This window comes from Asterias rubens, chromosome 3 (genome assembly GCF_902459465.1).
Source record: "Asterias rubens chromosome 3, eAstRub1.3, whole genome shotgun sequence".
Lineage (NCBI taxonomy): Eukaryota > Metazoa > Echinodermata > Asteroidea > Forcipulatida > Asteriidae > Asterias > Asterias rubens.
The window spans coordinates 6955062-6982502 of NC_047064.1; the positions used below are offsets into that span (position 1 = coordinate 6955062).

Sequence of the window (27441 nt, forward strand, 5' to 3'; positions counted from 1 at the left end):
ATTCGGCTCTGTGGTTCGTGTTTTTCGAATTTTCAATGATTTTTTTGTATATGAGGTGATCAATATGAGCGGTTCTCTCTTCAGCAGTTGGTCCTTATTCCCCCATGATAAATTGATGATAGACCATTTTACCATCAAAACCCCCAGACACAGTGACTGGGGCGCTAGATTCCCTTTTTTCGAAATTTTGACCTGGGGCGTTAGATGACCGATAATATCAAAATTTCGCTAAAGGGAATCTAGCGCCTCAGTCACTAGGTAGGTCTACACAACCCCAACATCTCATCTGACTCTACTCCCGCGGCGGCACAAGTGACCATATGAGCCTAGTTCCGTTGGCCAACCGTGGTCCTTACTACAGCTTACATGACTCCATGGATGGACGCATAATATAGAAGAAGAACATGAAACAAAGCAAAGAAAGAAAGAAAGATCAAAGGGAAGATAAGGATCTGTTTTGCTTCTTTTAGAGGAATGCTTCTTCTCACATGCAGCTGCACTGCTGAGTGCGGGCCGCAATTTTGTTCTTGTCTTTATTAGTATAATACATGGAGGTCACCTCCATGGTATAAAATTCCCATCCTCAAATTCTTTTAAGCGATTTAGAAAAAACAAGTTTTGATGTGTGGGTCGCCGAGTATAAAGAAATTTGATTTCGAGACCTCAGATTTAGAACTTGAGGTCTCGAAATCAACCATCTCAACGCACACATCTTCATGTGACAAGGGTGTTTTCTTCTTTTATTATTATAGGCCCTTTAAAAGCACTGGCGCCACCACCGACCGGAAGTTTTTGTCACGTTGTTACCCCCCGCGTTGGTCGGGTACGAACAAAATACGAGGTCCGGCGAAAACTGAACTTACAAAAGTCAACTGAAGTTGGAGAATTGGTATGTCAAAATAGTAAAAGTGAATAATTTGCCACAATACGTAGTGATACAAGTATTGTTAGTTGTATCTTTGAAAGTCTTTTTCAAAGTAGTCATTACGTCCATTAAATACCGTGGGAACTTGTTGGGTTTGCACTGGGCATGCTGAGTATGCTCATGGAGCAATTGCTCCATGGTATGCTGAGTATCATACAACTTGTTTTCTTTGTGTGTATAGCGCATAGTGATTCCACCACCATGCTCTCGATCGCTCCCAACGTGGTAGACATGGTAGAGGGCGGACTTTATTTACAAAAGTTCATCAAACAACAATTTACATTAAGATTTACGTGGGGAAAATTAACTTTATGAGCCAAAGGAGTGCTTAAAAAGGGGATCTGTATGAGGTGCTACATTATAATGTCATAAGTTTACCAGAACCCTGGAAAACCTGGCTCATTCATCAGACTAAAAAAACGTGTGTACTCTTCCAACCACTTGTTGGTAGAAACATGGAGGTAGAAATAGTTAAGGCCTAGGCATGCTAAGCTAGGCTTCATATCACATTATAAAGCTCAACATAACAAGTTATTGTAAATTGCTGCAGATGTGGTAAATCATGGGTAAATGTAATCATCATGGGATTGATTGGAAGGAATAGTTGAACTTGAAGTCATGGTTTTAGTTTTACTGTATGCAACCTGAATGCTTTCTAAACTTCACACAAACAAAACAAATCTAATAATGGTTATAAAGGAACCTTATCTCGTCTAACTTTATGATCACAAATTTACATAAAACTTACACAGTTTAATATTAGTAATAATATGTTATAAGTAGAAAACATTCCTTGAAATATTTCTGTCTGAAATGTCGTTTTGATGAGAAATAAATTTAATCTAATTTATGTTTGGATTGGAGTCTATCGCTCATTTGAGCATTTTGTTCCATTTTGTAATCAATGTCATGCAAAGTGTGATATATAACTATTATAAGTTTTCACTATTTTCTTGTGACCCAGATGGCTGATCGATCTCAAACTTCTACAGGTTTGTCAGTTTATGCGTGGTGGATGACATTGTTATAAAAAAAAAACAGTTCTGTAATGTTCCTTTAAGATTAAAGTCTGATGCTGCATAATCAAGGAAGTCATCTGCGACATTTCCTTTGAAAAATTTACGACGCTATTAATATTAACCAAAGTATTAGGTTCACAATGTAATAAACCCTTACACAGCCGACATTTGGAAATGAAATATTGGGGACTATGAAGCCCTTTTGACAAAGTCTAATTTTAACCTTTTTAAAACAAACCCGTATCCATGACTATATGGTCAACAATTGTAGAATGTTTGAACTTTCAACCAATCATAAGGCATTGGTAATGTCCTGTACTGAGTGACTTTCTTCAGTCTGCATCGCATGTATGCCGTACGTACGTCAGTATGTTGTGCTGTAGCCTATAGCCACACAGTACTGTACAATAACAGTCTGTGATACTTAAGACTGGTACATGTAGGCCTAACTTCCGTGCCGCCTGGCTGCATTTTGTCACCGAGGAAGTTATATTACACTAGTGTTGCATGATGACAATTATGGGTGTTGGGAAATTGAAATTCTTTTGGTTACAGTTATAAGGCAGTAGGTTGCCGTCAGCCGAAATTTTTTACCATTAAATACTAACTTGTAGGGCATTTATTATAAGGATTGCAACTTTGCCATGTGGAAAAATTTATAACTAAGATAGGTTTGTGGTAAGACCATGTGAATATCTCTTTGCAGGGCATTGATGATTTCCCGCATTGGCCATCGCGGCTAAACAATTGATGTTCGAGTGTTTTATGTAAAATATTTGAAGCATGTTTGTTTTGTGCAGTCAGGCAGTAACACAAAGCGGCACTTCACGTTCCACCTGTTACAGGAAAAAAATTTAATAGGAAAAAAGAAAAGTGGTGGTCTTTGGTCTTATTTTTAAAAAGAATGCACTTTGATATCACCATGTATCAATGATTTCTTTGTGGGATTCTTTATTAAAATTCTCGATGAGATGCAACAGAGAAAGGGAACAAGTATGAATGGTTGTGTGAGTTTATGTTGGACTGTTATTTAGCTGTATGTTTAATATGGAGCCACAGTATTAAAGCGACCACACAAGCGTCTTGTACCAAAATGCCCTCAAATGGCTGCAAGATTTGACCTACTTCCACATACTCTAGATTTTAAGTTTTCCAATGTTTCCTATTAAATAAATAAATACCCAACTTCTCAATTTAGACCAAATTTTCTGTTATTTTTGTTTACATTTTTGCTGAAAAAAAAAGGAATAAATAAACAGAACAGTATTTACGATGTTTTTGTTTGATGATTATACGGAAATAATTTGTCTTTATAGGGTTATAAGTATAGTGAGCAGTTGTTCAATTTGTTATAGCAAATATCCAATTTGTTATCAAATATCTTCCGCATAAATGTTTGCCGAAAAACATTCTAGGTCGATCCCTGTCAACACATAAATTATGTCATGCTTTTTAAGTACAAAAAGGAGCTTTCAGCACAACAACATTAAATGCTTACCAGATAAGGTTACCAGCCAAAGTACCATGTCACACAACATGTGACTGGCATCCTGCTTTTTTGTTTCTTTAGGCAGAAAGGTACTAAGCAAAATTATCTGCTTCAGCAGCTCTGTGAACTTTTTTCCTTGCATCCTCCCTACCCACTTTGTTTTTTGACAATCTGCAGTTTCATGCTTTATTTCAGTGTAAAGAAAGTGTGGTTTGGGTTTCGCTGATTCACACAGAGTGCATTTATAATAAATTGAGCTGAAATTTGAAAGGGTCTGGGAATAAACTTTTTGTAGGACACAAAACACAATGCCCACAGATTTACATTAAACTCACAAACGGTGTCAGTTTAGTGTAAATCGGTGGACATTGTGTTTTGTGTTACCCACATCCTTTAAAACCATTTCAGGTGGGGAATTCGATACACAGATGCCAAGAAGGTCATCTCTGTTACCCTTGGCCTGGATGCCCCCTCCAGAAGTTTCCCTTGGACTTTAAGATCGATGTGTGTTAGCACTGTATTCTCAGCACTTTCCTGAGTTCTGTGAAACAAAGTCACAGGAATACATGTTCATGTATTACTCAGGTGGGATTCAACAGCAGTTCCAGAGGAGTGTCTTACCTAACAGCTCATCGAGTTTGGCCGTAGCTAGAGTTCTTAAAATCTTATACTTTAGCAGCAGGTACTGCACCAACTTTTTTTCTCCTTCACAGAACTTTAGAAAGTACCAAGTATACAGTGCTAACACACATCAGTGTAAGGGTTAACAAAAATAATTATATTCTTAATCCCGGATGCGGAAAATAAATATTTTAACAATTTAACATAGACTTTAACATCGTCCAATTGAAGGGCCCTTTGCACAAAAAAATAGCCTTGAAGCCTTCTCAAAGGTTGAATTCCAAGCTGGATTTGTTTCCTTGCTTAAAATCCGATACAGACAGACACATTACAAACACACACACACAGGGTTCATGCCCTTCAAGTTAACCTTTTCCAGTAAGGGAACCAACCTTCTGGTGGGTTTGTATTAGAAAACTTAAGTACACATGATGCAGTTGTGATGTTAATTTGGGTACAGTTTTCAAACTTTGAATCTACCATGGTTATGCACACACACACAGTATTATTTACAATCAAATGTTATTACTATAATAGTCTGCTTTAAACCAAGTCTGTGGGATCAGTTGAGCAAACACAATCCCAAAATATAGGCCTTGAACTTTGTTTTTTAAAGGGGGCACGATAGTCTACCACTGAGAAAGGAGTAGATTTGCAATGAGAATGTGACAAAAGTAATATGATCGTGTTTGTGGGTTGCTGTAGTTAGCTCAAGGACCATGTTTTATAAAAGTTGCACATAATGAACATTTCAGCTGTGATGTTATGCATTTTGAAATAGTATTGTTATCAACAGAATATCTTTGATACATTGTAAAATTTGTTGTTTCAGAAGTACAGACATAGAAATAACAGGCACATGTACAACACCCACAGCAGTTAGTTGCCGGGGTGCCCTGCCGTGGTGCCCTGCACACTTTTGCTGTGGTGCCTTCTGTAAGGTTCCAATACAAACCTACATTTACTCTATAAAATACCTCTTACCAGAATGAACTTGCTGTGCCCCTTCAGGAGCCAAGTTCAAGGCCGGTTTGGTGCACTTCTTCTTTAACATTGCACTTCTTCTTTCACATTGGTAGCAATTGTTATCGATGATCTGGTTCTTATTTCATAGCAACATTCTGCACAGTTGGTTGGTTACCAGCCAAAACTGTACATATCATGTGCACCATTTGTGGGTGGTTTCCTGCTTATTTTCGCTCCGCAGCCAGGCCAGATACTTCACGGAGGCAACAAAGGCGATTGCCTTTGTTCCCCCTGGTCATTGTTTTGGTGCCCTTGAACTGCTCACAGTAGAAATTTACAGTTTCCTCACAGGGTTCATTTTACAGAGGAGAAAATGCCTTGGTGCCACTGCCCTTTCAAAACGAAGCATACTGGCCTGGCAGACACTTGTTGAGTCACTATAAAATAAGGCCCTTCTGCTTCGTCTTGAGAAAGTATGGGAAAAACTGCAAAGCAAGTTTTAACATGCCCTTTGGTCTCCAGCCTCATCCATCCATACTCACCAGACGCTGCTCGAGGCTAATGGTGCTTCATGAGCCTAACCTCTACTCTTAATAGACCGATCCATTAAGCCCCGCCCCATTTCGTATTGACCAATCACAACCCATTGCGCAACCAAAAGTCCGACAAATTAAGGTCCGATCTGTGTATGCTTGGCGCGCGTGAGTTGTGCAGAATGGCATCGGAGAGACCCACCTGTACTTGCTCACACGTGCGCCGTGGGGGAGCCTAATGGATCGGTGAATTGGGGTGACAGATCCTTCACTGCTGCATCAGAACCAACTCCCACCTTTTCAGATTATTCAAGCCTAGGTTATGTTCCACTGATTTGAGTGGGAGAAAATTAAGAAAACCGCACCATGCTAGAGGTAGTTTGGGTCTAAAGACTGGAGTATTTGAAGACCTTATGCTGTTGTAATGTTAGACTGGTCCCCTGTCCTTCTCTGCAAGAATAAAGCAAAGAAAACCAAATTTCTGATTTATAGTATTTTGTTCAGGAACTTTTACAATAACGTTTTTTTCTTCTTCAAAAAGACAACAGCACAACCATGTCTGGCGTACGGTGATAGATGAAATACAGAAATGAAGGGTCTCTCTAAAGGGTTAAATTATGCCATCGGCCATCGGCCATGTACTCATCAACAATTGTGCATGTGTTTTGTGCATTGATCAAGGCATTATGTGAAAGTTTGTGTATGTTTTTCGTTTTGAAACAGCATCATTCTGTCATAATTCGTTGAGAGAATAACTTCTACAAAATAAAACAAATTAGGAACTTGTGAAATTTGGTCCATGTAACTTCTAAGTTTTTCGTGTGAGCTATCTTGTTTTTATTGAGATATGAAAATGTTTCAACATGTTCTGTTTGTTTACACTTCTGCAGGCACAACATGGGTTTAATCTTATCTGCCCAAGTGCATGTAACACCATAATAAGGAAGATGTAAAGAACCCAGAGGGGAACCTGTTGATGAGAACCGGCCGGGGTCTTGAGATTGCAAGAAACGACAGAAAAATTATCAAAAATGGAAATACACTCTGATAGTGGGAACTATTCTGTGGTAGCCGAGATAGGAACTGGTGCCTATGGTACTGTGTACAAGGCGAGGGACACAGAGAATGGAAAAGTTGTTGCCCTTAAGAAGGTCCGTCTACATACAGGAGAAGACGGTATGCCGATGTCAACACTTAGAGAGATTGGTCTCTTAAAACATCTCGGAAAGTTGGAGCCCAAAAATATTGTCAAGTAAGTACCTTAATTTTTATTATTAATGGTTTATTTATTCAACAATATTTTTAAAAAGACACTGGCAGTAAAAAACTGAATTGCGGTCTTAAATTTACAATTTGTCAGTTACTACATTAAAAAGATAGTTAAATGTAATTCGACTAAAACACAGAAAACATTAAATTGCACAAATGACACAAGACCCCTAATGTAAAGTAACGGGGCAAAAGACTCATCAGAATTGCATAACAATCATAGAACAGTCCCTAACCAGATACTTTGTTTAAACTTTTTAATCGATGGATGTAAGAATCTCAAAAAGTATATTAAACAGGAAAGTAACAAATTTGTGTTATCTCCCCTTTTTTCAAAGAGTTCGAAGTTTAAAACCATGGTTTCCTGTAAATTCTTTTGTATTTCAAGTCTTGCTAAAAATGAGAAAATTTAGGTTGTTAGAAAAATCTGGAAAATGTTCACATTATTTGCACACAACTTACATGGTATAAAGATGATAATAGTGGGAAATTCCCTTTTAAATATTTGCGCTTGGAATAATATGGTTTTTGAGAAATGAATATAAAAAATTAGTGTACTGTAAATCTCCTGAGTCAAAAACTCAATGATTTAAAACAGTAAAACATTTAAGGGTTTTCCGTTTTTTTTTTCTCTTACTGACTTCCATAACAGTTTTTTTTGTTATTTCATAATGTTGGCAGGCCTGATACTTCACTTTATACAGGCAATGAAGGCGATTGCCTCCATGCCCTCCTGGTCATTGCCTTGGTGCCCTTAAAATGCTCCAGTCCAAATTAAAAATGTCCTCATATATGTAGGGTGTCCTTCACCAAGGAGAATTGGCCTTGTTGCACTTTAAAAAACGAAGCATTCAGGTCTGTGTTCACTGGTCACATCATGGAAGTAGAATTAGACAACTATGAATACTGGGCTTTAACAATGTGGCACTTGTTTTACTAAAGGGAAAGGTTGCCTGGATCGGGCGAGTTGGTTTATGAAAAGCCTTTGAAACCTTTCATTATAAAAATGCATGGTTAGAAAGATTTTTTTTGAAGTAGAATATAATGATCCACACTAAAAATGCGTCGAAATTGCATGGTTTTCCTTTTACTTTGTGAACTAACACGGTCGGCCATTTGTGGAGTCAAAACTTTGACTCCACAAATTGGTGTGCCCCTTTATAAAGGCACTGGACACTATTGGTAATTACTCAAAATAATTGTTAGCATAAAAACTTACTTGGTAACTGCTATGGAGAGCTGTTGATTGTGAGAAACGGCTCCCTCTGAAGTAATGTAGTTTTTGAGAAAGAAGTAATTTCTCACTAATAATATTTGAATTGAAACATCGAGACCTCATGAGGTCTCGAATTCAATCATCTGAAAGCACACAACTTGTGCAGCAATGGTGTTTTTTCTTCCATTATTCTCTCGCAACTTCAACAGCCAATTGAGTTTTAAAAAATTGCAGGTTTGTTATTTCATGCATATGTTGAAATACACCAAGTGAGAAGACTGGTCTTTGACAATTACCAAAGATTTCCAGTACCTTTAAACGTGTCCCTTTAAATACCCACGTGAAAGTCTGTCTAGTGTCTACACCATTCTTTCCCCCCAGTGTTGCTTCCCCCCTGCAGTATGTTTAGGAAGGGGTCACTTCTCTTTGTTATTGGATTAGAGATCCAGTGACCCACAGTCTATTTGTCCCATTGATTTGTTGCTTCAGTGTAACACCTCATAAGAAAAGTTCTTACATTCCAATGATTTGAATGTGAAAGGTTTTTAAGAAGTCTGCATGGGATGTTTATGAACCTGGGGATAGCGTTACAGGAAGTGGTAGTGTTCCTGGCAGTGGCTGCTGAAACCCTTATGAGGTGCTACATAATTGGGTCTCAGAATTCATATCTTCAATAACTTATCTTTCTGGAAAAATGTAACTAAGGGTACCTTGTTGGTAATGTGCGCTATGAGAAGACTTTGATAGTGTTTTTACTTGAGTTCTCACAAACTGCAAAGTCCTAAAGTTAGGACTAGTCTTTTTGTGAAATCGACCCTAGGTCTGATACTTGAGTAGTATGGAGTTCAAGACTGATAGGGAGACCACCATCATTAAAGCTAGAAAGCTCTGCTAAATTTGTCTTTGCTCAACCTTCAAATAATGTTTAAAAAAAACAAATAAAAGAAAATGGTGTTTAAAAAGGCATTGTGCTTTCCACTAATAAAGACAAAAGTATTTCCTGCTGTCCTGCAATATTAGTTGATATTTATCATATATTATGATATATTTATTTCCTGAACAATTAAGAAAGATTAGACCACAAATAAACACTGAGCTCACATGGGTATTCTCCTGTCTAGTTCCATGGTTCTCTTTGTATTGTTTTGAGATTTGACAAAAAATTACATTTCCTTTCCCCCCCCCAAAAGTCACTTCCATGAGGAAATGATTTTGTTTTTGTCCAAACATTGATGCTAATTTGTGGTCCAATCTTTCTTTTCTTGACCTTGCCCTGAAGTGAAAATTGCTTAAAAGACAATACAATGAATAATTTGTTATTGTAATGCCATTATTTCTCATAGGACCTAAATATAAGCCCAGCACATTTAAAAACACGATTTATGCTTTGAGCCAAAGCTAATTCATTGTTTTTTTTCCTAGTTACAAAGTCCATATAGAGACTTGTTGAACATCATTGATATCCTAGACTTAACCAAACATTTAAGAGGGGGGGGGGCTGGCGCTCAGTTCCAAGATATGGTTTGGGGGCTGGGAAATAAATATTGTTAACAAAGCAGTTACTGGCACCATGATCGGAATTCTTCCAACAGGTCAACTCGTGCCACAGTCAACTCGTACCCATGTCATAGGGTTGAACTCTCATTGGCAGATTGGCCCTGGGGGCGAAAAAAAATCCACTCCTTAATCTCAAAAATTGTTAAAAATGATATTTGCTTACCGTAATTCAGTCCCCAACTACTCTGTTTTACCACTACACTACAAATGCCGATTGTCCCCGACCGTGCGCATATTTTTTTCCCAGGACAAACGTGGAGAATTATCTGCACACGTTTGCCTGGAAAGAAAAAATGCCCAATCCATGCTTTGTGTAATTAGGCATGTTCATAATCATAAAAGGGCCGATGTTGTGATTTGTTTCTTACATTTCATTTTTTCTTCATCTCCATTTTTCTAGGTTAATAGATGTTTGCTACGGAGGGTTGACAGGAAGTCATGAGTTGAATTTAACGCTAGTATTTGAGTACATTGATCAAGATCTATCGACGTACCTGGAGAGATGTCCTCCACCTGGTCTGGATCCAGCTAAGATAAAGGTGAATATGTCGTATCAACCTAAATCATACACGCTCGTCTTCCCGTTGCTTGGATTTTTTTTTAAAGATAGTGTTAAGTAAGATTTGAAACTTTGCATGGTGGAAATACGATATACTGTATAAAGGTTTGCGGTTACACCATGTAATGTGAATCTCTTAATGAGTTGGGGTAGTTCTGAAAAGAATCGTTGGTTTCAAGTGACGTTTCGATCAGTCCCAGTATGCTAGACTCTGATGCTGCATTACTAGTGTTCAAGTGCTTTGTCCCAACGTTTGATGACTAAATGTAGAAAGATTCACTCCTCTCTTGCTTGGTCTGGATCCAGCTAAGATAAAGGTGAAGCTGTCGTATCAATCTAAAGCATACACGCCTGTCTTCTCATTGTTTGGATTTTTTTTTAATGATAACTAGTGTTCAAGTGCTTTGACCAACGTTTGTTGACTAAATGTAGAAATATTCACCCCTCTCTTGCCAAAGTATGTCAATTAAGTAGCCTTTTCACAGAGCAGTGTTTCCTAGGAAACATTATTCTCACTTCGCCTGTTCGAGCAAACAAAATGAAAAGAGGAGTACAGCACCCCAGTTACTAGGTCTGGGATGGAGATACTGTACACTATGAATGAGAAATTTCATACTTTTATCTGAATTCAGACTTTTGTATGTTTGGCTGGGAAACGTAACAAATTGCTGTCTTTCCTCCAAGGACAACAAGTCATGCTCTTTGATATACGTGATCTAAGTGCTGAGGAAATTGTTCCCAAATGCTTATTGGATTCTCCAGGGGTTACCAAAATGTGGAAATTCCATCATTTCAATGGATTCCAGTTTCAGAATAGGAGACTTTCCAATGCTAGGTGGCAGCAGACATACCGGGTAAATTTCCATTGTTTACGTAGTTCTGAACATGCGCATAATTCTGAGAACAATGGATTTACCCGGTAAGTCTGCTGCCCTCTATCGTCCCAGAAAGTCTCCCATTGTTCAGCAGTGACTCTCAACCCTGCTGGGCCCAATTTCAAAGAGCTGCTTGAGCAGAAATTATCCCTTTAACAAATTTCTGCTCAGCAGTAATGAGCAGGACACCAGTCACAAATTGTACATGTGAAATGGTAGTTTGGCTGGTAACCTTATTCTGGTAAGCACTATTTTATTGTGCTTAGCTACTTTTTCTGCTAAGGCAGCTCTATAAAATTGAACCCTGGAAGGCTAGCTTCTTGGCCCAGTTTCATAGAGCTGCTTAAACACAAAAAGTAGCTAAGCACAACAAAGTTATGCTTACTTAAGAATAAGGTTACCAGCCACAATATCATGTCTCATGTACAATTTTGACTGGTATCCTGCTAATTTCTGCAAAACAAGAAATTTTAGGCAGTAATGTTTGCTTCAGAAGCTCTATGAAAGTTTGCCCTGGAAGAAACTGTATATTCCAACTTCCCCTCCTATGTTTGTCCTCTCACTGTCTCAACAGGATCTGGCGCACCAGTTGATAACTGGTGTTGATTTCCTCCATTCGCATCGGATCATTCACAGAGATCTCAAGCCACAGAATATTCTTGTGACTTGCGACGGTCAACTCAAACTGGCAGACTTTGGCCTGGCGAGGGTGTACGGCTTCCAGATGGCACTCACGTCTGTGGTTCGTAGAATTGTCAATCTTTTGTTCTGATGCTTAGAAATGGAATCATTTATAAGTTTATTTTTCTTTCATTATATTATATGCAGAGTTAAGCCCGAGTCATACTTCCTGCGAATTTGAATGCGTTACATATTTTGACGTCACAAGGCTGTTTTTTGAAGCGAATGTTTTGCAGGAGTTGAACACAGCTTAACTCTTTGGAATTATTTGTTGCTAATTGTGATGTCAAAATTCGTGTCACATTTGCGGGAAGTATGATTTGGGCTTAAGCCAAAGAATTTGAAGTTATTTTCTTCTTCTTTTGGCTGAGTGCATGAAAGGTGAAATTGAACATACAAGTATCCACATTTCAATCTCTGACTAAAGTAGTCTCATTCAAAAGAACTTATTTCTATACTTTGGTGCTGAATTGTTTTTTATCAGCATGCTAAATTGTTTGCTTTAAGAAAGAAAAAACCCAAACCAAGCCCTCTAGTGGTAATAATGCTACCAGGGCTCTCTATTCTTTGGTGCAATAGTCTCGCTTCATTCCTTCTTTCAGCATTGTGTGCCTGTAAAAATAGTATTGGGCATATCATTGGAGAAGTTTTTGAATAATGCCGTTTGTCACCTGCAAATTTGTTAAATATGTATGATTTAGAAATGGGAAATCGCGGTAACTGATCTTGTTTGTAGTGAAATGACAGGATAACTGGTTCCCCTAAGCTAGTCACTAAAAATAGTTAAGGTCCAGTATATATACGGGGTCCTAACTTTTTTTTTAAATGGTATACTAAGAGAGGTTTGCGGCTACGTCATGTGAATATCTCTTTTGAGTAGTGTTGGTTCTGAAAAGAACCAGTGGTTAACGACTCAAAGTTTCGATCAGAAAAGAGATATTCACATAGTGTTTAATACAGCGAACCTCTTTTAATTAGCCTGTATATAATTCAATGGTGTGTTCATTATTCTCCGACATGCTCTTAATTACTAATGGTGATGGTTTGTTGTTAATGTTGTTGATTGCATGGCCCTGGCACGTTCCCCCTCCTTCATATCTAATAGGTTGTTACTCTATGGTATCGAGCCCCAGAGGTTTTGTTGCAGTCCACCTATGCCACTCCGGTTGACCTGTGGAGTGTTGGCTGTATATTTGCCGAGTTGTTTAGAAGAAAGTAAGATTTGTTTGTACTAATTCTCTTCTTGTATTCATGCTAACGAAGTTACAAAATACATTTGAAGTGCAGGTCAAATTTTTGTTGTCTATCCACTTTCTCATTAAGTCTTGATATATTGATTTGGGGTTGAACAAAGAAAAAGTTGAATACCCTTATGGTGATCTCCTGGCTGCTGCTTCTCAGGTTGTATCGTTAACTTGGGTTTGTGGCTGCAGTTTAGGTAACGGTTGTATGGCTTCTGGCTGGCAGCCCGAAAAAAATTATTGACAAAATAGGGAGACTGCCAACATAGGGCATATGGGAGCTCAGTTGGTAGTGTGCTGGAACATTATCCGGAGGTCATTGGTTTAAGTCTTGCTCTGGTAAATTTTTCTGTGTTCAACCTCGAATCATTCAAAGGCAGTGGACACTATTGGTAATTACTCAAAATAATTATTATCATAAAACCTTACTTGGTAACGAGTAATGGGGAGAGGTTAATAGTATTAAACATTGTGAGAAACGGCTCCCTCTGAAGTGACGTAGTTTTTTGAGAAAGAAGTAATTTTCCACGAATTTGATTTCAAGACCTCAGATTTAGAATTTGAGGTCTCGAAATCAAGCATCTAAAAGCACACAACTTCGTGTAACAAGGGTGTTTTTTTTCTTTTCCTTCATTATCTCCCAACTTCGACGACCAATTCAGCTTAAAATTTCACAGGTTTGTTATTTTATGCATATGTTGAGATATACCAAGTGAGAAGACTGGTCTTTGACAATTACCAATAGTGTCCAGTGTCTTTAAAATGTACCTAGTCAGCTTCCTATTGTGGTTTATTGCTTGCTTCATGTATTTATATTTATCGAGTGCATTTTCAAAGTTGTAAGTTTTTGTGGCCAGTTGCGGAAACAGACACTTTTAAAAAAAACTATACATGGTTTCTGAAGATGACCAGAAATTTAGTATGCATGAGAATTGCATCTAGTCTGCATTATTAATTTGTTGGTAGCAGCATTTGTTTAACAGCTCTTTTAGTTATTTAATATTTTATTTTATTATTCTAAGGTTTTCTTTTCTTTGATTGTTTTAAACAGACTGGTAGTTTTCAAACACTTCTTTCAGCAAGCATTTTATCCCATGAAGTTTTTTTAATTTTTATTAACCTCGCAACAATTTCTTATTTTGCAGACCATTGTTTTGTGGGACGTCAGATGTAGACCAACTCTATAAGATATTTGAGTAAGTTGATTTCTTCCAATTTGGTATTTCCTTTTTCAGATTCATATGTGAAGAAACGAGTTACTTAGTGTTGATTGAAACATTTAGATTAAGCATTGATTTAACCTTACAACTTTCTTAAATTTTGGGTTTGAACAAGGAAGAATTTACTAAAGGGAGTCTGCTACCATAAGTTGGTAAATTGCCGGCTTATAAATCCAGAGGTTGCAGGTTCATGTCCTGCTGTAGTAATTTTCTCTTTGTTAAACCCAAAATATTAAAAAATGTTAAAACAGTCGTTATTAAAACTTAACATCGAAACAGTCATTACTATTTTTGTGAATTTTTGTTTTACAACAATGTCCTTTTCAAATGTGTTTTGTTAATTTGTATATAATATATATTATTCTTCCTTACTGTAATCTATTTTTCAGGTTTTTTTTTTACATTTCTTCGTGCAATTGTCCCTTCCTTTCCCCTTCCCTTCCAGTATGTTCTCCCTTCACCCTGCCCCTTATCTCTTTTTCGTCAAGTTTTGTTTATAGGTTTTTATTAGTTTTGATATTTATTTACAATTACATCCCTTTTCTTCTTGTTACTGTTTCTATTATTACACTGCTGGCAGCGATAAAGCTGTTAAAACTAGCTCATTTGTTTCCACAACAGAATGTTTTGTTACTTTTGTTTTGTTTTGTTTCATACGTGTATGTCTTTGTACATGTGTTTGTTTTGTAAGGTAATTAGATCTGTGCATCAGCGCTGTATAAATTTGTTATGTATATGTAAGTATGTGTTTACATACATGTATGTAATGTTATACATTGTATGAACATTACATGTATGTAGTAGTAACAGCCAGGGTTGTATTTTTTGGTGAGCCATAGTTGCCAAAATTAGCAGGTAGTATAAATGTTTATTGTTGTTTATCACTACAGTTCAAATCAATTTCTCAGATGTAAGTTTTTCAGCTGCAGAATGAAACTAATTATTCAATCATGAGTTTTGTAAAAACAAAAATGAAGAAGAAACAAAATTTCACCAAGTGTTTAACCTGATTGTTTCCTGCTATGCAGTCTGATCGGTCTGCCACATGAAGATGATTGGCCGGATGTGTCACTACCTTGGAGCTCATTCCATCCATCACCGCCACGCCCTCTGAACAACTACATTGATGGTATATGCCCAGAGGGGCTTGATCTACTACAGGTAATTGCCCTCTTGCTTTGCTCTCCTCTAGTGATATGTCTAAATGTATGTTGTTTAGGGTGACTGGGTAAAACATGATTTATTTGAAGTGGATTTCGTCAAAACACTTCATTTTGACATGCACACTCAGCGCCAAGCACCCAAATGTTAAAACTATTTGTAGCTATTCAGTATATTTTTTCAGCACATCCCTACTAGGGGTTAGTGATGAAAGGTATGGAAAAAAAGCGCACTGCCCATGGTAGCGAGGCTGGGTATAACAGTGTTGTTATAGTTCGGTTGGGTTGGCGGTCAGTATTGCTAAAGGACCCCAGTTCGAATCCCACCGGGGGCACTATGTGGGTTTTGGGGTTTTCATTCCCTACCTGACTGGGTTGGGTTTCCCTGGTTTATTTCTTTAGGGTTTTCTTACCACATCTGAAAAAGAAACATCCTTCCTTGTCTTCCTTGGGGTTAATAAAATGAAATTGCGTGTGGATCCAGTCGTACAATACATAGGCAAGTTATGTACCGTCATGGGCAATAGATCCACGAAGACGGTTGTCGATTCCTATGTATGTATGTAATAATCATTTAGTTTTGTCAACAAAGACTCAAAAGTTATTGAAGTTTGCCCAATATAAGATCATTAAAGAGTTACTCTATATATATTTATCTGTTGCTCACAATGGTGGGTCAAAAGGATATCACTGATCATTGCACGTGTCTATAGCAATGGCTTTGTGCTGTTTCAACTATAGGGTGAGCAGCACTGTGTCAATAGAGGGGGCTGTTCAACTTATTGAATGTGACAAGATGGCTATGTAATAAACAAAAAGGTACCAATGATCATTGCACGTGTCTGTAGAATTGGTTTTGTGCCATTTCAAATAGGCAGAGCTGTACTTTGCCAACAGAGGGGGCTATTCAAATAATTGAGTGTGAAAGGATGGCTCTGTTTTAACAAAAAAGTACCAATATACAATTGTTGCAGGCTGTGACGGGGTCCATGGCGTTTTGTACACTCGAGGGGGAAAATGGAACCCGAGGCGAGCCGAGGGTGCCATTTCCCATCGAGGGTGTACAAAACCCATGGATCCCAGTCACAGCGTGCAACAATTGTTTTGTTATACCTTTGTATAATTGTTATTCCTCTTCTCGAAGTTCTGTTGTCATCTTCAAACATTATTACGACGGACTATTCATTGTTTAATAAGCAGACGAGCAAGAAACAATTCCCTCGAACCCGCGGGAAATCGACCAACGCCGGGAACGATCAAGGTGATGTACACCGGTGTACATGTACATCACTTTTCATGTTACCTGGCCCGTCGAGCCATGTAACATGCGTTTTTGTTGCGCGTCACATTATTGGTTCTCGACCAATTAAACTTCACAGTTTGTTACGAGGTATAACAATGATCATTGCTTGTGTCTGTAGAATTGGCTTTGTGCGGTTTCAATAATAAGCAGAGCTGCACTTTGCCAACAGAGGGGGCTATTCAATTAATTGAGGGTGAAACTCTTGACAACGCAACACACGAAGATAGTCTATTTAAGAGAAAGTCGGACACTGGGTGGCAGCAGACTTGGACTTATTGGGGTGTTCCACACTATTAAGGCAGAAAATTTATGCACCAAGCTAAATATAGTTTGTTGTATACCCACAGTCACTTTATAATAATTAACGTTTGGAGGCCATGAAACCAATTTGGAATGTGCAGATACAACAATCTATCCGAACACGGGGGGTCTGTGCTTCAACTTTTGAGGGACTGGACAAGTTTAGGCTTTAAAGTGTCCTATTTGACTTGGGAAGTGGATTTAAGCACTTCATAAAGTTAAAGGCAGTGGACACTTAGTTATTACTCAAAATACTTGTTAGCATAAAATCTTACTTGGTAACTAGTAATGGGGAGAGGTTGATAGTATAAAACATTATGAAAAACGACTCCCTCTGAAGTGTAGTAGTTTTCGAGAAAGAAGTAATTTTCCACGAGTTTGATTTCGAGACCTCAGATTTATAATTAATTTGAGGTCTTGAAATCAAGCATCTGAAAGCACACAACTTCATGTGACAAGGGTGTTTTTTCTTTCATTATTATTTCGCAACTTTGACGACAAATTTTCACAGGTTTTGGTATTTTGAAATGCATATGTTGAAATACACCAAGTGAGAAGACTGGTCTTTGACAATTACCAATAGTGTCCAGTGCCTGTAAAGTTGGTCCTATTTGGCTTGGGAAGTGGAGAAGTGCTTCACAAGTTAAGGTATGAGATGCACATTGTGTCAACAGACACTCTTATGCAAACCGTCAAATCATTTGCATAACTAGGGGCACTTAGAACCCTTGCCCCCCCCCTTGACCCCCATATGAGATTCGAAAAGATGCACAAATGAATGCCTGACTAAATGGAATACCCCTCAAATTATGCCTTGCCTCCTCTTGCTCGTTATTGTGTTTTATGCTTCCTTGTTTAATTTTTTAAATGTTTGTGTTTGTTGTTTATTTTCCTTCCTATTTGCTTTGAGAGGCCATGTGAGGCACAACATAAATTCATTTAAAGCCATTGGACCCTTTCGGTAAACAGTGTTGTCCAAGGCCCACACTTTGTGTACCACAACTTCTATATCAAATAACAAACCTGTGAAAATTTAGGCTCAATCGGCCATCGGAAAACAACGGAAAATCCCACCCTTGTTTCCGCGCTTTTCGCCGTGTCATGACATGTGTTTAAAATAAATCCGTAATTCTCGTTAACGAGAATTTATATTGTTTTGCTGTTTTCTCAAAAAGTAAAGCATTTCATGGAATAATATTTCAAGAGAAGTCTTTCACCATTGCCTTCTGTAAACCCTGTAAGTTATTTGGAAATCTGTGAACTTTTATTTTTTTTTCTGAACCGAAAGGGTCCAATGGCTTTAATATTTATACCAAGAAACTTATAATTATTAATGCAAAATTTCAGTGAATATTTTATGGCTACAGAAGCTTACTCATGTAGTTAGTTGCTCAAGAGATGTTTTTGTCATTCTACTGAATTTTTAAATTTTTTTGTCAGGATATTGCTTTTTTGGAAATCAATAGATAAGTGACTGGATTTCAGAACTAAATTACAACAACTAAGCTCTAGTCAGTATTTGCTCCTTTTGGTTTTATTTTATTTTGTTTTAATTATTTTATACTATGTGGTTTTATAAATTTATTCTTTGTTGTGTTGCTTTTTACCTCAATGTATTTATTTTTATTATTTGAGGCCTAGCATAAGGTGCTAAATTAATACCTTTGCATTACTATTACTATTATTATTATTATTATTATTATTATTATTATTTCATTTTATCACAGCATGCAAAAGAAAGATCTCATTTTCCTTTGGGCCGGTAACTCCTCGAGCCGGGCTACGTCCCGTAGCCTTAGATCTCAAGGGTCTTTCTCAGGATCCTCGCTGTTCCCAAAAGCGCTGCCTTCTGTAATAGATCTACCCTCACATTTGTCCCTATTTCATCTAGATGTTTCCCCAGTGCTTTGGGAATGGTGCCAAGTGCTCCAACCACCACGGGGACTACTTTTACCTTTACCTGCCAAATCTTACGAAGTTCCCTGGCCAGGTCCTGGTACTTCTCGATCTTTTCCATCTCCTTCGAAGCTACCCTTATATCACCTGGCACCGCTATGTCAATGAGATGACATTTGGAATTATTATTATTACTATTATTATTATTATTATTATAATTTTGACATTATTATTATTATTATTATTATTATTATTATTATTATTATTATTATTATTATTATTATTATTATTATTATTATTATTATTATTATTATTATTATTATTATTATTATTATTATTATTATTATTATTATTATTATTATTTATTGCCAATTCTTGTAATCTTGTATCAACCCTCAAACAGAAACTGCTTTTCTTCGGTCCGGACGATCGCCTGACCGCTACGGAATCTCTCACTCACAGCTACTTCCAGGATGAGTTGGGTCAAGACAGTCCTGATTCTGTTGCCGAGGCAACCGGTAGTTCCCAGTCGTCGGTGGAATCTGGCAGTCAGGGGTGATCATCTTAAGAGATGCATTCGCTGGTCGAGGATCACTGTCGGTGGTTATTAATAAACCACGACCGTCTTGAGAAATCCACATGAGGGCATTTATATTCTTAGTGAATCAATGTCATACTGGCACGAAGCTAGGCCTAATTTCATAATGCTGTTAAGCAGGAAATACTGCTTAACAAATCTTTTGCTTAGTAGAAATTGAGTGGGGCAGTAGTCACAACAGTGTAAACTTCATGTAACCTTTGCTGGTAACCTGTTTCTGTTGTGTGTCAGCGTCATTCTCATGGCACTAAGCTCGGCCGAATCTCATTAAGCTGTTGAGCAGAAAATACTGCTTAAAACTTTTTTGCTTAGCACAAATTTAGTGGAGCACCAGTCACAACAGTGTAAACTTCATGTAATCTTGGCTGATAACCTGTTTCTGTTTAGCAATTATTTTCTTTGCTAAGCAAGTTTGTGTGGTTACAGGCTTGAGTTTACGAAAGTGGGCCCTGGGGCCAATTTCATTGGGGTGAAATAAATGGACAAGCTAAGCACCAGAAAAAGGTTACCAGCCAAACTACAGTGTCACATGCACAATTTCTGACTGGTATCTGGTCAACTTTTGCTAAGCACAACATTCCTACTAAGCAAAATTTTGCCCTGATGTTAATTGATGGTATTCTTTTATACTTTGTGGCCCTTTCTTTTGGTACTTAATTTGTACGTAATCATGGTGACAATGATTGAATGATAACAAAAAACGATCACTTTCCTTGACTGACCTAGTTTGCCTGCGAGAATGACGGACCATACTAAGGCTCCTTCTCTCTTAACACACTGCCTAATTACAACATCAAAAGCGCGCGTATCAAAATTTGACATGATAAAATCCGATCAAAAAGCAGTCTTACGGAATGCTTCATCATGTCTTTTGTGTGTGGTGCGATACAGAGGAACACGCGTGCATCATACGCGCTAACTCCCGAGGGCGCCGTTGATTGACAGTTGCTATTGTTGGTGGAGCTTAATGGATCAGCCAATTCGTCAGCGTTTTCACGAAGTAGCAATCACTGCTATACCAGCCAAAAAATAACAATCCGAGAAAACGGCCTCTGAAGCTGAACACTTTTTAGAAACCCCCCTCCCTTCAAAACTTCAAAGTATTTCCATTTAAAATTTTCAATGTAGATACTTGATGACTTGAACTTAACAATTAATCTTATTTTAACTCATTTGCATAATTAATTATGAAACTAGACACGAGAGAAGACCCGTGCTACTTCGTGAAACCAAAAAAGTGCAAAATATGTCTTCTTGCGTTTTCACGAAGTAGCACTCGCCTATGCTCCAAACACAGCATTTTGTATTACTTTTTGAAATGAGGTTAGCGCGCCCGCTCACACAACTTGTGTGCTACTTCGTGAAAACGTTTTTACCACACTTTGACTCGAGTGCGTACATGCATTACAACGGTAAACAGGGGTTCGGGTGCTACTTCTTAAAAACCAAAATTTCCACGTTTGAGCAAAAAATGAAAACACTAATGAGCGTAATAAAAAAAGTAAAGCTGTCTGAGCTTTGAAACTTCATGAAATTGTAGGTCTTCCATGCATTATCAACAGAAATGTAATAAAAAAAAATGAAACAAAAAATCCTTAACACGTAGAGTGCTACTTCGTTAAAACGCTGACAAATTGCTGCATTAAATAATGAACATTTGTAACACAACCATGAACCATCTATTCAGATATTTCAGATTGCAAGTCAAGTGTAGGACTAAGAAAATGCTATATATTTTGATAATTTCGATGACAAAGATATTTTTTGAAGATATGCGACACTACTACAGGTAAAATGAAGCATTTTTGGGGTAGTTTAATTTGAGTAAATACTGTATTAAGAACAAACATCTTTGGTGCACAAATTTGTGTGATTTTAGATGCCTTGAAAAGGCTTCAGGCCTGAAGCCTTATATTCAAATTCTTGAGTGAGAAATTATTTCTTTCTAAAAAACTATGTTACTTCAGAGGGAGATGTTTCTCACAATTGTTCATACTATCAACAGCTCTCTGTTGCTCGTTATTACCAAGTAAGTTTTTATGCTAATAATTATTTTGAGGAATTACCAATAGTGTCCAGTGCCTTTAAAGCACTCGAGCAATTGCAACAAACAACACTACATGGGTCTATTTTCACTATTATTAAGTTTAGAAATACCAGAATGTTATTGCAATATGGAAGGGTATGAGCCTTATTGGCAATCAAGAGGACATACTATCAAGAACAGTTCTGATTCATATTGCCATGGCAACCAGTCATTTTCAGTCGCCAGTGGCAGTTGCAAGTAGATTGGGGGGGGGCTCTATCTAGTAATGTGTTTTCAAGCTAGCAGAATTAATGTTAATATTATCTAGTACTTCATGCAAAGCATTTATTCTCAATAATTCATTGTGCCTTAATAGCTTATGGCACATTTGCATTTTGTTGGCAACTTTGCAAAGTAACTCTTTGCGTGTGATAATTGTAATCAAGAGTGAATGGTTTTCAGTCAGTCATACTAAATACAGGTATGTTTCTCCAGAAGGGGATCAGGGCAACCAACGGTTCTTTTCAGAACCACCCCAACTGATTAGAGATAGTCATTACATGGTGTTACCACAAACCTTTCCATAATAGGTATGTAAACGTTAGGTTACTTCTCTGAATTAATATAAATAGTTTGCTAAATTTAGCCAGGGGCAATAGCACAAAAGACATTCCCTGTTTTGGATGATACAAATCAGAGCAAGATTAATCAGAAATGCTTTCTCAGCAGCTAGTTTTTGATCCGTTTTGACGAGTCGTATGCACTAAACAGCGGCTAGACCACAAAACACCATGATTTTGGAAGGATTCTGGAAGAATCGAGGTGTGTTTTTAATTAAGACTTTTCTAGGTTTTTTTTTTGTAATAACACCTCATTCTTTGTAGTTTCAGAATGAAGTTTTGTGTGCACCATGTATTCAACTCAAATCCGTCCAGAATTATCACCTTGTCATTTTAAACCATATTCAACAAAGAAATAAAGCATGTAACAAACACATTGAAAAATATTATTAGCCTTTTACAACCACCAACAGTACAATTTATAAAGTTGTTGAACTATTCATTAAGGTTTACGCCAAACTACTGATAAGGATACATGTAGTTGCCCCCTGCAAATGGGCAAAACTAGTCTGATTACCACTATACAAATGTTGCCTTTGTATTCAAGAATTAGACCAAAGATTCAGTAAGTTGCATTATTACCGTTATTCGTTTATTTTATATTCAAGAGAAAAAAAAAAAAATAATTGCTGTTGCAAACTGAATAAAACTGAAAATAAAATAATTAATGGCCTGACATTTCGACCCAAGGCTAAAGAGAAAGACTTAAAGAAAAACTCTGCGAGTATCGAAACCTCAGGCCAATATTGATTTTTTGTATTTTTATATTAATTGTCCATTACTCTCAGCAGCTCATAGGTTTGATATTTCTTTCAGATTCTCAGGGGGAAGAACATTGAACGTTCCTTTCAATCCTGTAGTTTGTACTTAACACAGAAAAGACAAAAAAAAAACTGGAACATTACGTAATTTTTTTTTTTCCCAGCAAATAATGCTTCTTGTCACAATGTCGGGGTTTTTGTACATACATTTTGTTTTCAATTTCGATACGTCGATTTTGCAAGTCAAAACAGAGTTTGTATTGGGTGACTATTATTTTCCATTGTTCGCCCTTAGGGGCAGTATTTGAGACCAAATCATTTCTCTGGTTTCTTAGGAATCAAGTTTTTATAGGGTTTGAACTTTCAGATTTAAAATTATGCACATATTTTGAAAATCATTACCAATCATGGATCACACATCATTAAGCAATAAATCCTCGGTGATCATGCAAGTATCACACATATTTTTTTAAACCTTTGGTTCCGATTTTACATTCCGTTAAGGTGTGGAGGAAACAAAGTTGCGCACTTAACAGTCCTAACAATGCCTTGAAAGACAGGTTGCCCTTGTCTTGGCCTTGGTGCACCTTCAAAAGTTTCCCATAAATGTCCTGCCCCTTCAAAGATGAGTTTCCAGACCTGACACTCAAATACTCTCAAGACTTGCACAGGCAAGGCCTTGAATTTGATTTGTGAGAGAGGGCAAGGTGAGGGCAAGGTCACTATTTTTTTGCAAAGGGCACTTCCATTGGAAAATCTTTAAATCTGGGAACATTTTAAAGGGGCACCAAGGCCAATACCAGGGCCACAGAAGCCATCCCTGGCCTATATAGTGTAGTTTTAGGCTATTGGTAATTGGTGCTAATGCAATATGTCTTACTGCTCAGCTTAGAGAGTAATGGAGACACAATTGTAATTTTGGACAGCAAAAAAAAACATTTTTGTACAGCAAAACTCAAATACTATTTTCATAGTAAAATGCCTAATCCCTTTGACATGTCGTTCAAAAGCTTGATATATCTGTATTTTTTATTGGGTGTCCCAATAACATAAAAAAAATCCAGTTTATTTTCCACAAAGAGAAAGTTAAAATGGGCCAGAGGATATTAAAACGGATGATATTGAAATTTGTTTGTTTTATACAAGATGGACCAAAACAATGCCATTATTTGTGCTTTATGATAACAAGTAGTTCAATATGAGTGATGTTGCACTTGTTTGTGCCTAGCATACTTTGTTTACAATGTATTATGTAGTTAAATGTAACAATGTTAATGTTTATCCCTCTTTGAGCCTGATGCTTCATTTTTAAAAGGGCAAGGGCACCAAGGCATTTGCTCCTTGGGAAAGGTTATGTAAACACATTGTCATTTATTTTGGGTTGTAACAACCAAAATCAGCTATTGCACTTTTTGGAAGGTTTTGGATACAGATTTCTTGAGTATGATTTCTATTCCGAGGGAAATACTCCACAGATTTTTGTTTATAGTATTAACTTTATTCAGTAAGCTTTCAGACTAAAACTAAACATTGATGTTTCTTCGTTACCAATCCTGTACTACCTCTAAGACAAATCTTAGTGCTTTGTAAAATCAATCCCTGGATGCACAAAGTTTTTTTTGTATTCAAATAGGCTATAATAGATGTTAAATTTGCATCGGGGATAAACAATATTAATTTGGGTTTTTACCCATACACCGATGTGTGTTAGCACTGTATACTCAGTACTTTCCCCGTGTCCTGTGAACAAAATATCACAGGCATGTTACTCGGGTGGGATTCGAACCCACAACCCTTTTAATTCTAGAGCAGTGTCTTACCAACGAGGTTGCCCGGTAGCTAGAAGCAGTTCGAATCCTATGTTTTGGCAGCGGGTATCGCAACGATTATAGGAGATGTTAAATTTGCATCGGGGATAAACAATTTTTTATTTTTTTTTTTACCTTTCAAATAGGCTAGGGACACTTTCTGTTTTTTCGGAATAAACAACAATATTATATTAAACAAAATTAATAACTTGAATAAAAATGAAGCTATAGGAGTTTGAACAAACCTACGCCTTTTAAAACCTGGGCCTATACGATGCCTTTCGAGGTCAATGAAGCCTTCCAGATGAAATTGCTGTTGCTTTGACATCGTATAATGCTTCGTTAACCCACCTTGTTTTTGTCTGCCCCCTAACGGGGATTTGCAACTCCCACATTTCCTCAGACTTCGTTTGCTTAAGGTAGGATTTGACATTTGCAAATCGGGCCAGCGAGAGTTGTTTTTGTATTTAAGGTTCAGAAACCCTTGCACTGTCTGTCATAAAAAGCAATGTTATTTGTGAGTAGCCTTGAATAATTGTCTTTTGCCAGAAACGATTGTTTTTTTAAACCGGGGCATGATATTGGACCCTTTTAAAAAAAGTTGGAAAACATTTTATCCAGTGCATAGGCTGACCTACATGTACACATGGTGTATGCTTTAATAGACATTTCAGGCTATTTAATCACAGTTTCTTTCTGATCCTTTTTTTCCAGGGCAGAACAAATCGAAAACCAGACCAAAGTAAACAAAAAAACATGAAATTGAAATACATACTTAGCTTTGGTCGCCCAAAAACACACAAACAAAATAAAAACTTACGCACAACCTTTTAAAATTTCAACTAGTAAATGGTCTCAGAATTGACCTCAAGAGAGACTTATTCAAAATCATGCTATAATCAATTTATGAATTGGCACATGTTCAGGCTTGTTTTCATGTTAAGTTGTCAATCAGCTTGCAGAGAAATTCCCACTAATGTCCAATTACCAGGCATTATATTTCATCCTTATGTGTCTGACCTACATAAGGCTTTATTAGACTTGTCAGGCTATTATTGATCACAATTTCTCTGATTTTTCCCAAGTGGAAATCAGATCAAAGTAGGAAGACTATCATGCCTTTATTATTCATTCTCTCAAAAACTAGCATTTTGTGGGTATTCACAGAAAAGGTTACTCCATGCATTAATTTACTTTGTACCATAAACATGAGAAACATTTTGGGGAAAAAATGTAGGCGGTTCTTACGTTTACTTTCCATTGTATAATGTTAGATTTACTTTTTGCAAATGCCTTCAAATGTCTTATGTACATGCATATCAGGCTAAATTTACTCTGGCCTTGCCATGTCAGTTGTGTAAAACCAAAAGGCCCAAAGCTAAAAGCATTCCTTGTTCAGTTTGTTCAGTTTGTCAAGACACTATACTTTTTATTGGAAACAAATCTTGTAGGAGAATACCATTGCAGTACATGTATGTCATGGTGTTTCTTACAAATACTTTCAATTTTTGTACTGAATGTTAGTTTTACTTTTTGCAAATGCCTTTGAATGTCTCAAGTACAAACAAGGGCCCAATTTCGTAGAGCTGCTTTGCTTAAGCAAAAAAAAACCTTGCTTAGTAAAATCAGATTACCGGCCAAGACTCCACTCAATGTTATGCTACGTGAACAACAGCTAAATACCAGTCACAATCAATGTATATGGCATAACATTTTGGCCAGTAACATGTGTAAAATAAGCGAGCCGTTTTCGTGCTTAAGCAGCTCTATGAAATTGGCCCCAGGCTAAATGTACTCTGACTGTGTCAGTTGGCTGTGTCAGTTTGCTGTGATGTGTGGAGCCAATAGGCAAATTCAGCAACCTAGCCAAATCATTAAAACCTTCCTTGTTTAGTTTCATTTTAATGAACACAAATCTTATAAACAAGAAACCCTATGTAGGAAAACACCCAGGGGCCAATTTCAAAGAGCTGCTTAAGCAAAAAATTTGCTTAAGCACGAAAATAGCTCGCTTATTTTACACATGTTACTGGCCAAAATTTCATGCCATATACATTGCTTATGGCTAGTATTGAGCTGTTGTTTACTTAGCATAACAATTGAGTGGAGTCTTGGCCAGTAATCTGATTTTACTAAGCAATGAATTTTTTGCTTAAGCAAAATTTTGTGCTTAAGTAGCTCTATGAAATTGGGCCCTGTCCAGAATACCATGGTGTTTCATGGTGTTTGTTACATGTACTTTCCATTGTGTAACGTTAGTTTTACTTTTTGTAAAAATGCATTTTGAATGTCTTATCATCAAATCAGGCTAAATGTACAATGGCTTTGCTGTGTCTGTTTGCTGTGGGATGGAGCCTAATAGGCAAATGCAGCAAGCTATTCTCAATCACAGCTTAAAGGCAGTGGACACTATTGGTAATTACTCAAAATAATTATTAGCATAAAACCTTTCTTGGTGACGAGTAATGGGGAGAGGTTGGCGGTATAAAACATTGTGAGAAACAGCTCCCTCTGAAGTGCCATAGTTTTTGAGAAAGAAGTAGTTTTCCACGAATTTGATTTTGAGACCTCAGATTTAGAATTTGAGGTCTCAAAATCAACCATCTAAATGCACACAACTTCGTGTGACAAGGGTGTTTTCTTCTTTCATTATTATCTCGCAATTTTGATGACCGACTAAGCTCAAATTTTCACAGGTTAGTTATTTATGCATATGTTGAGATACACCAACTGTGAAGGCTAGTCTTTGACAATTACCAATAGTGTCCACTGCCTTTGAAGCCTTTTCCTTGTTGGAT

General features: G+C 37.2%; 1 protein-coding gene across 1 annotated transcript; it reads left to right on the forward strand.

The window, feature by feature from the left end:
- The first annotated feature begins 807 nt into the window (after window positions 1-807).
- LOC117288624 (cyclin-dependent kinase 4-like) lies at window positions 808-19772 on the forward strand. The gene is made up of 8 exons (XM_033769546.1): window positions 808-889; window positions 6444-6805; window positions 9996-10134; window positions 11604-11771; window positions 12816-12925; window positions 14097-14147; window positions 15200-15332; window positions 19234-19772. Exons 2-8 carry the CDS (start codon window positions 6585-6587, stop codon window positions 19387-19389), a joined length of 978 nt encoding a protein of 325 aa, XP_033625437.1. The 5' UTR covers window positions 808-889; window positions 6444-6584; the 3' UTR covers window positions 19390-19772.
- Window positions 19773-27441: the final 7669 nt, after the last annotated feature.

Excerpts from the sequence above, each read along its gene's own strand:
- LOC117288624 (XM_033769546.1), top strand. The coding sequence starts at position 6,585 with ATGGAAATACACTCTGATAGTGGGAACTATTCTGTGGTAGCCGAGATA. Across the intron at positions 10,135-11,603 it reads TGGATCCAGCTAAGATAAAG|GATCTGGCGCACCAGTTGAT; the intron begins GTGAATATGTCG and ends CTGTCTCAACAG. Across the intron at positions 12,926-14,096 it reads GCCGAGTTGTTTAGAAGAAA|ACCATTGTTTTGTGGGACGT; the intron begins GTAAGATTTGTT and ends CTTATTTTGCAG.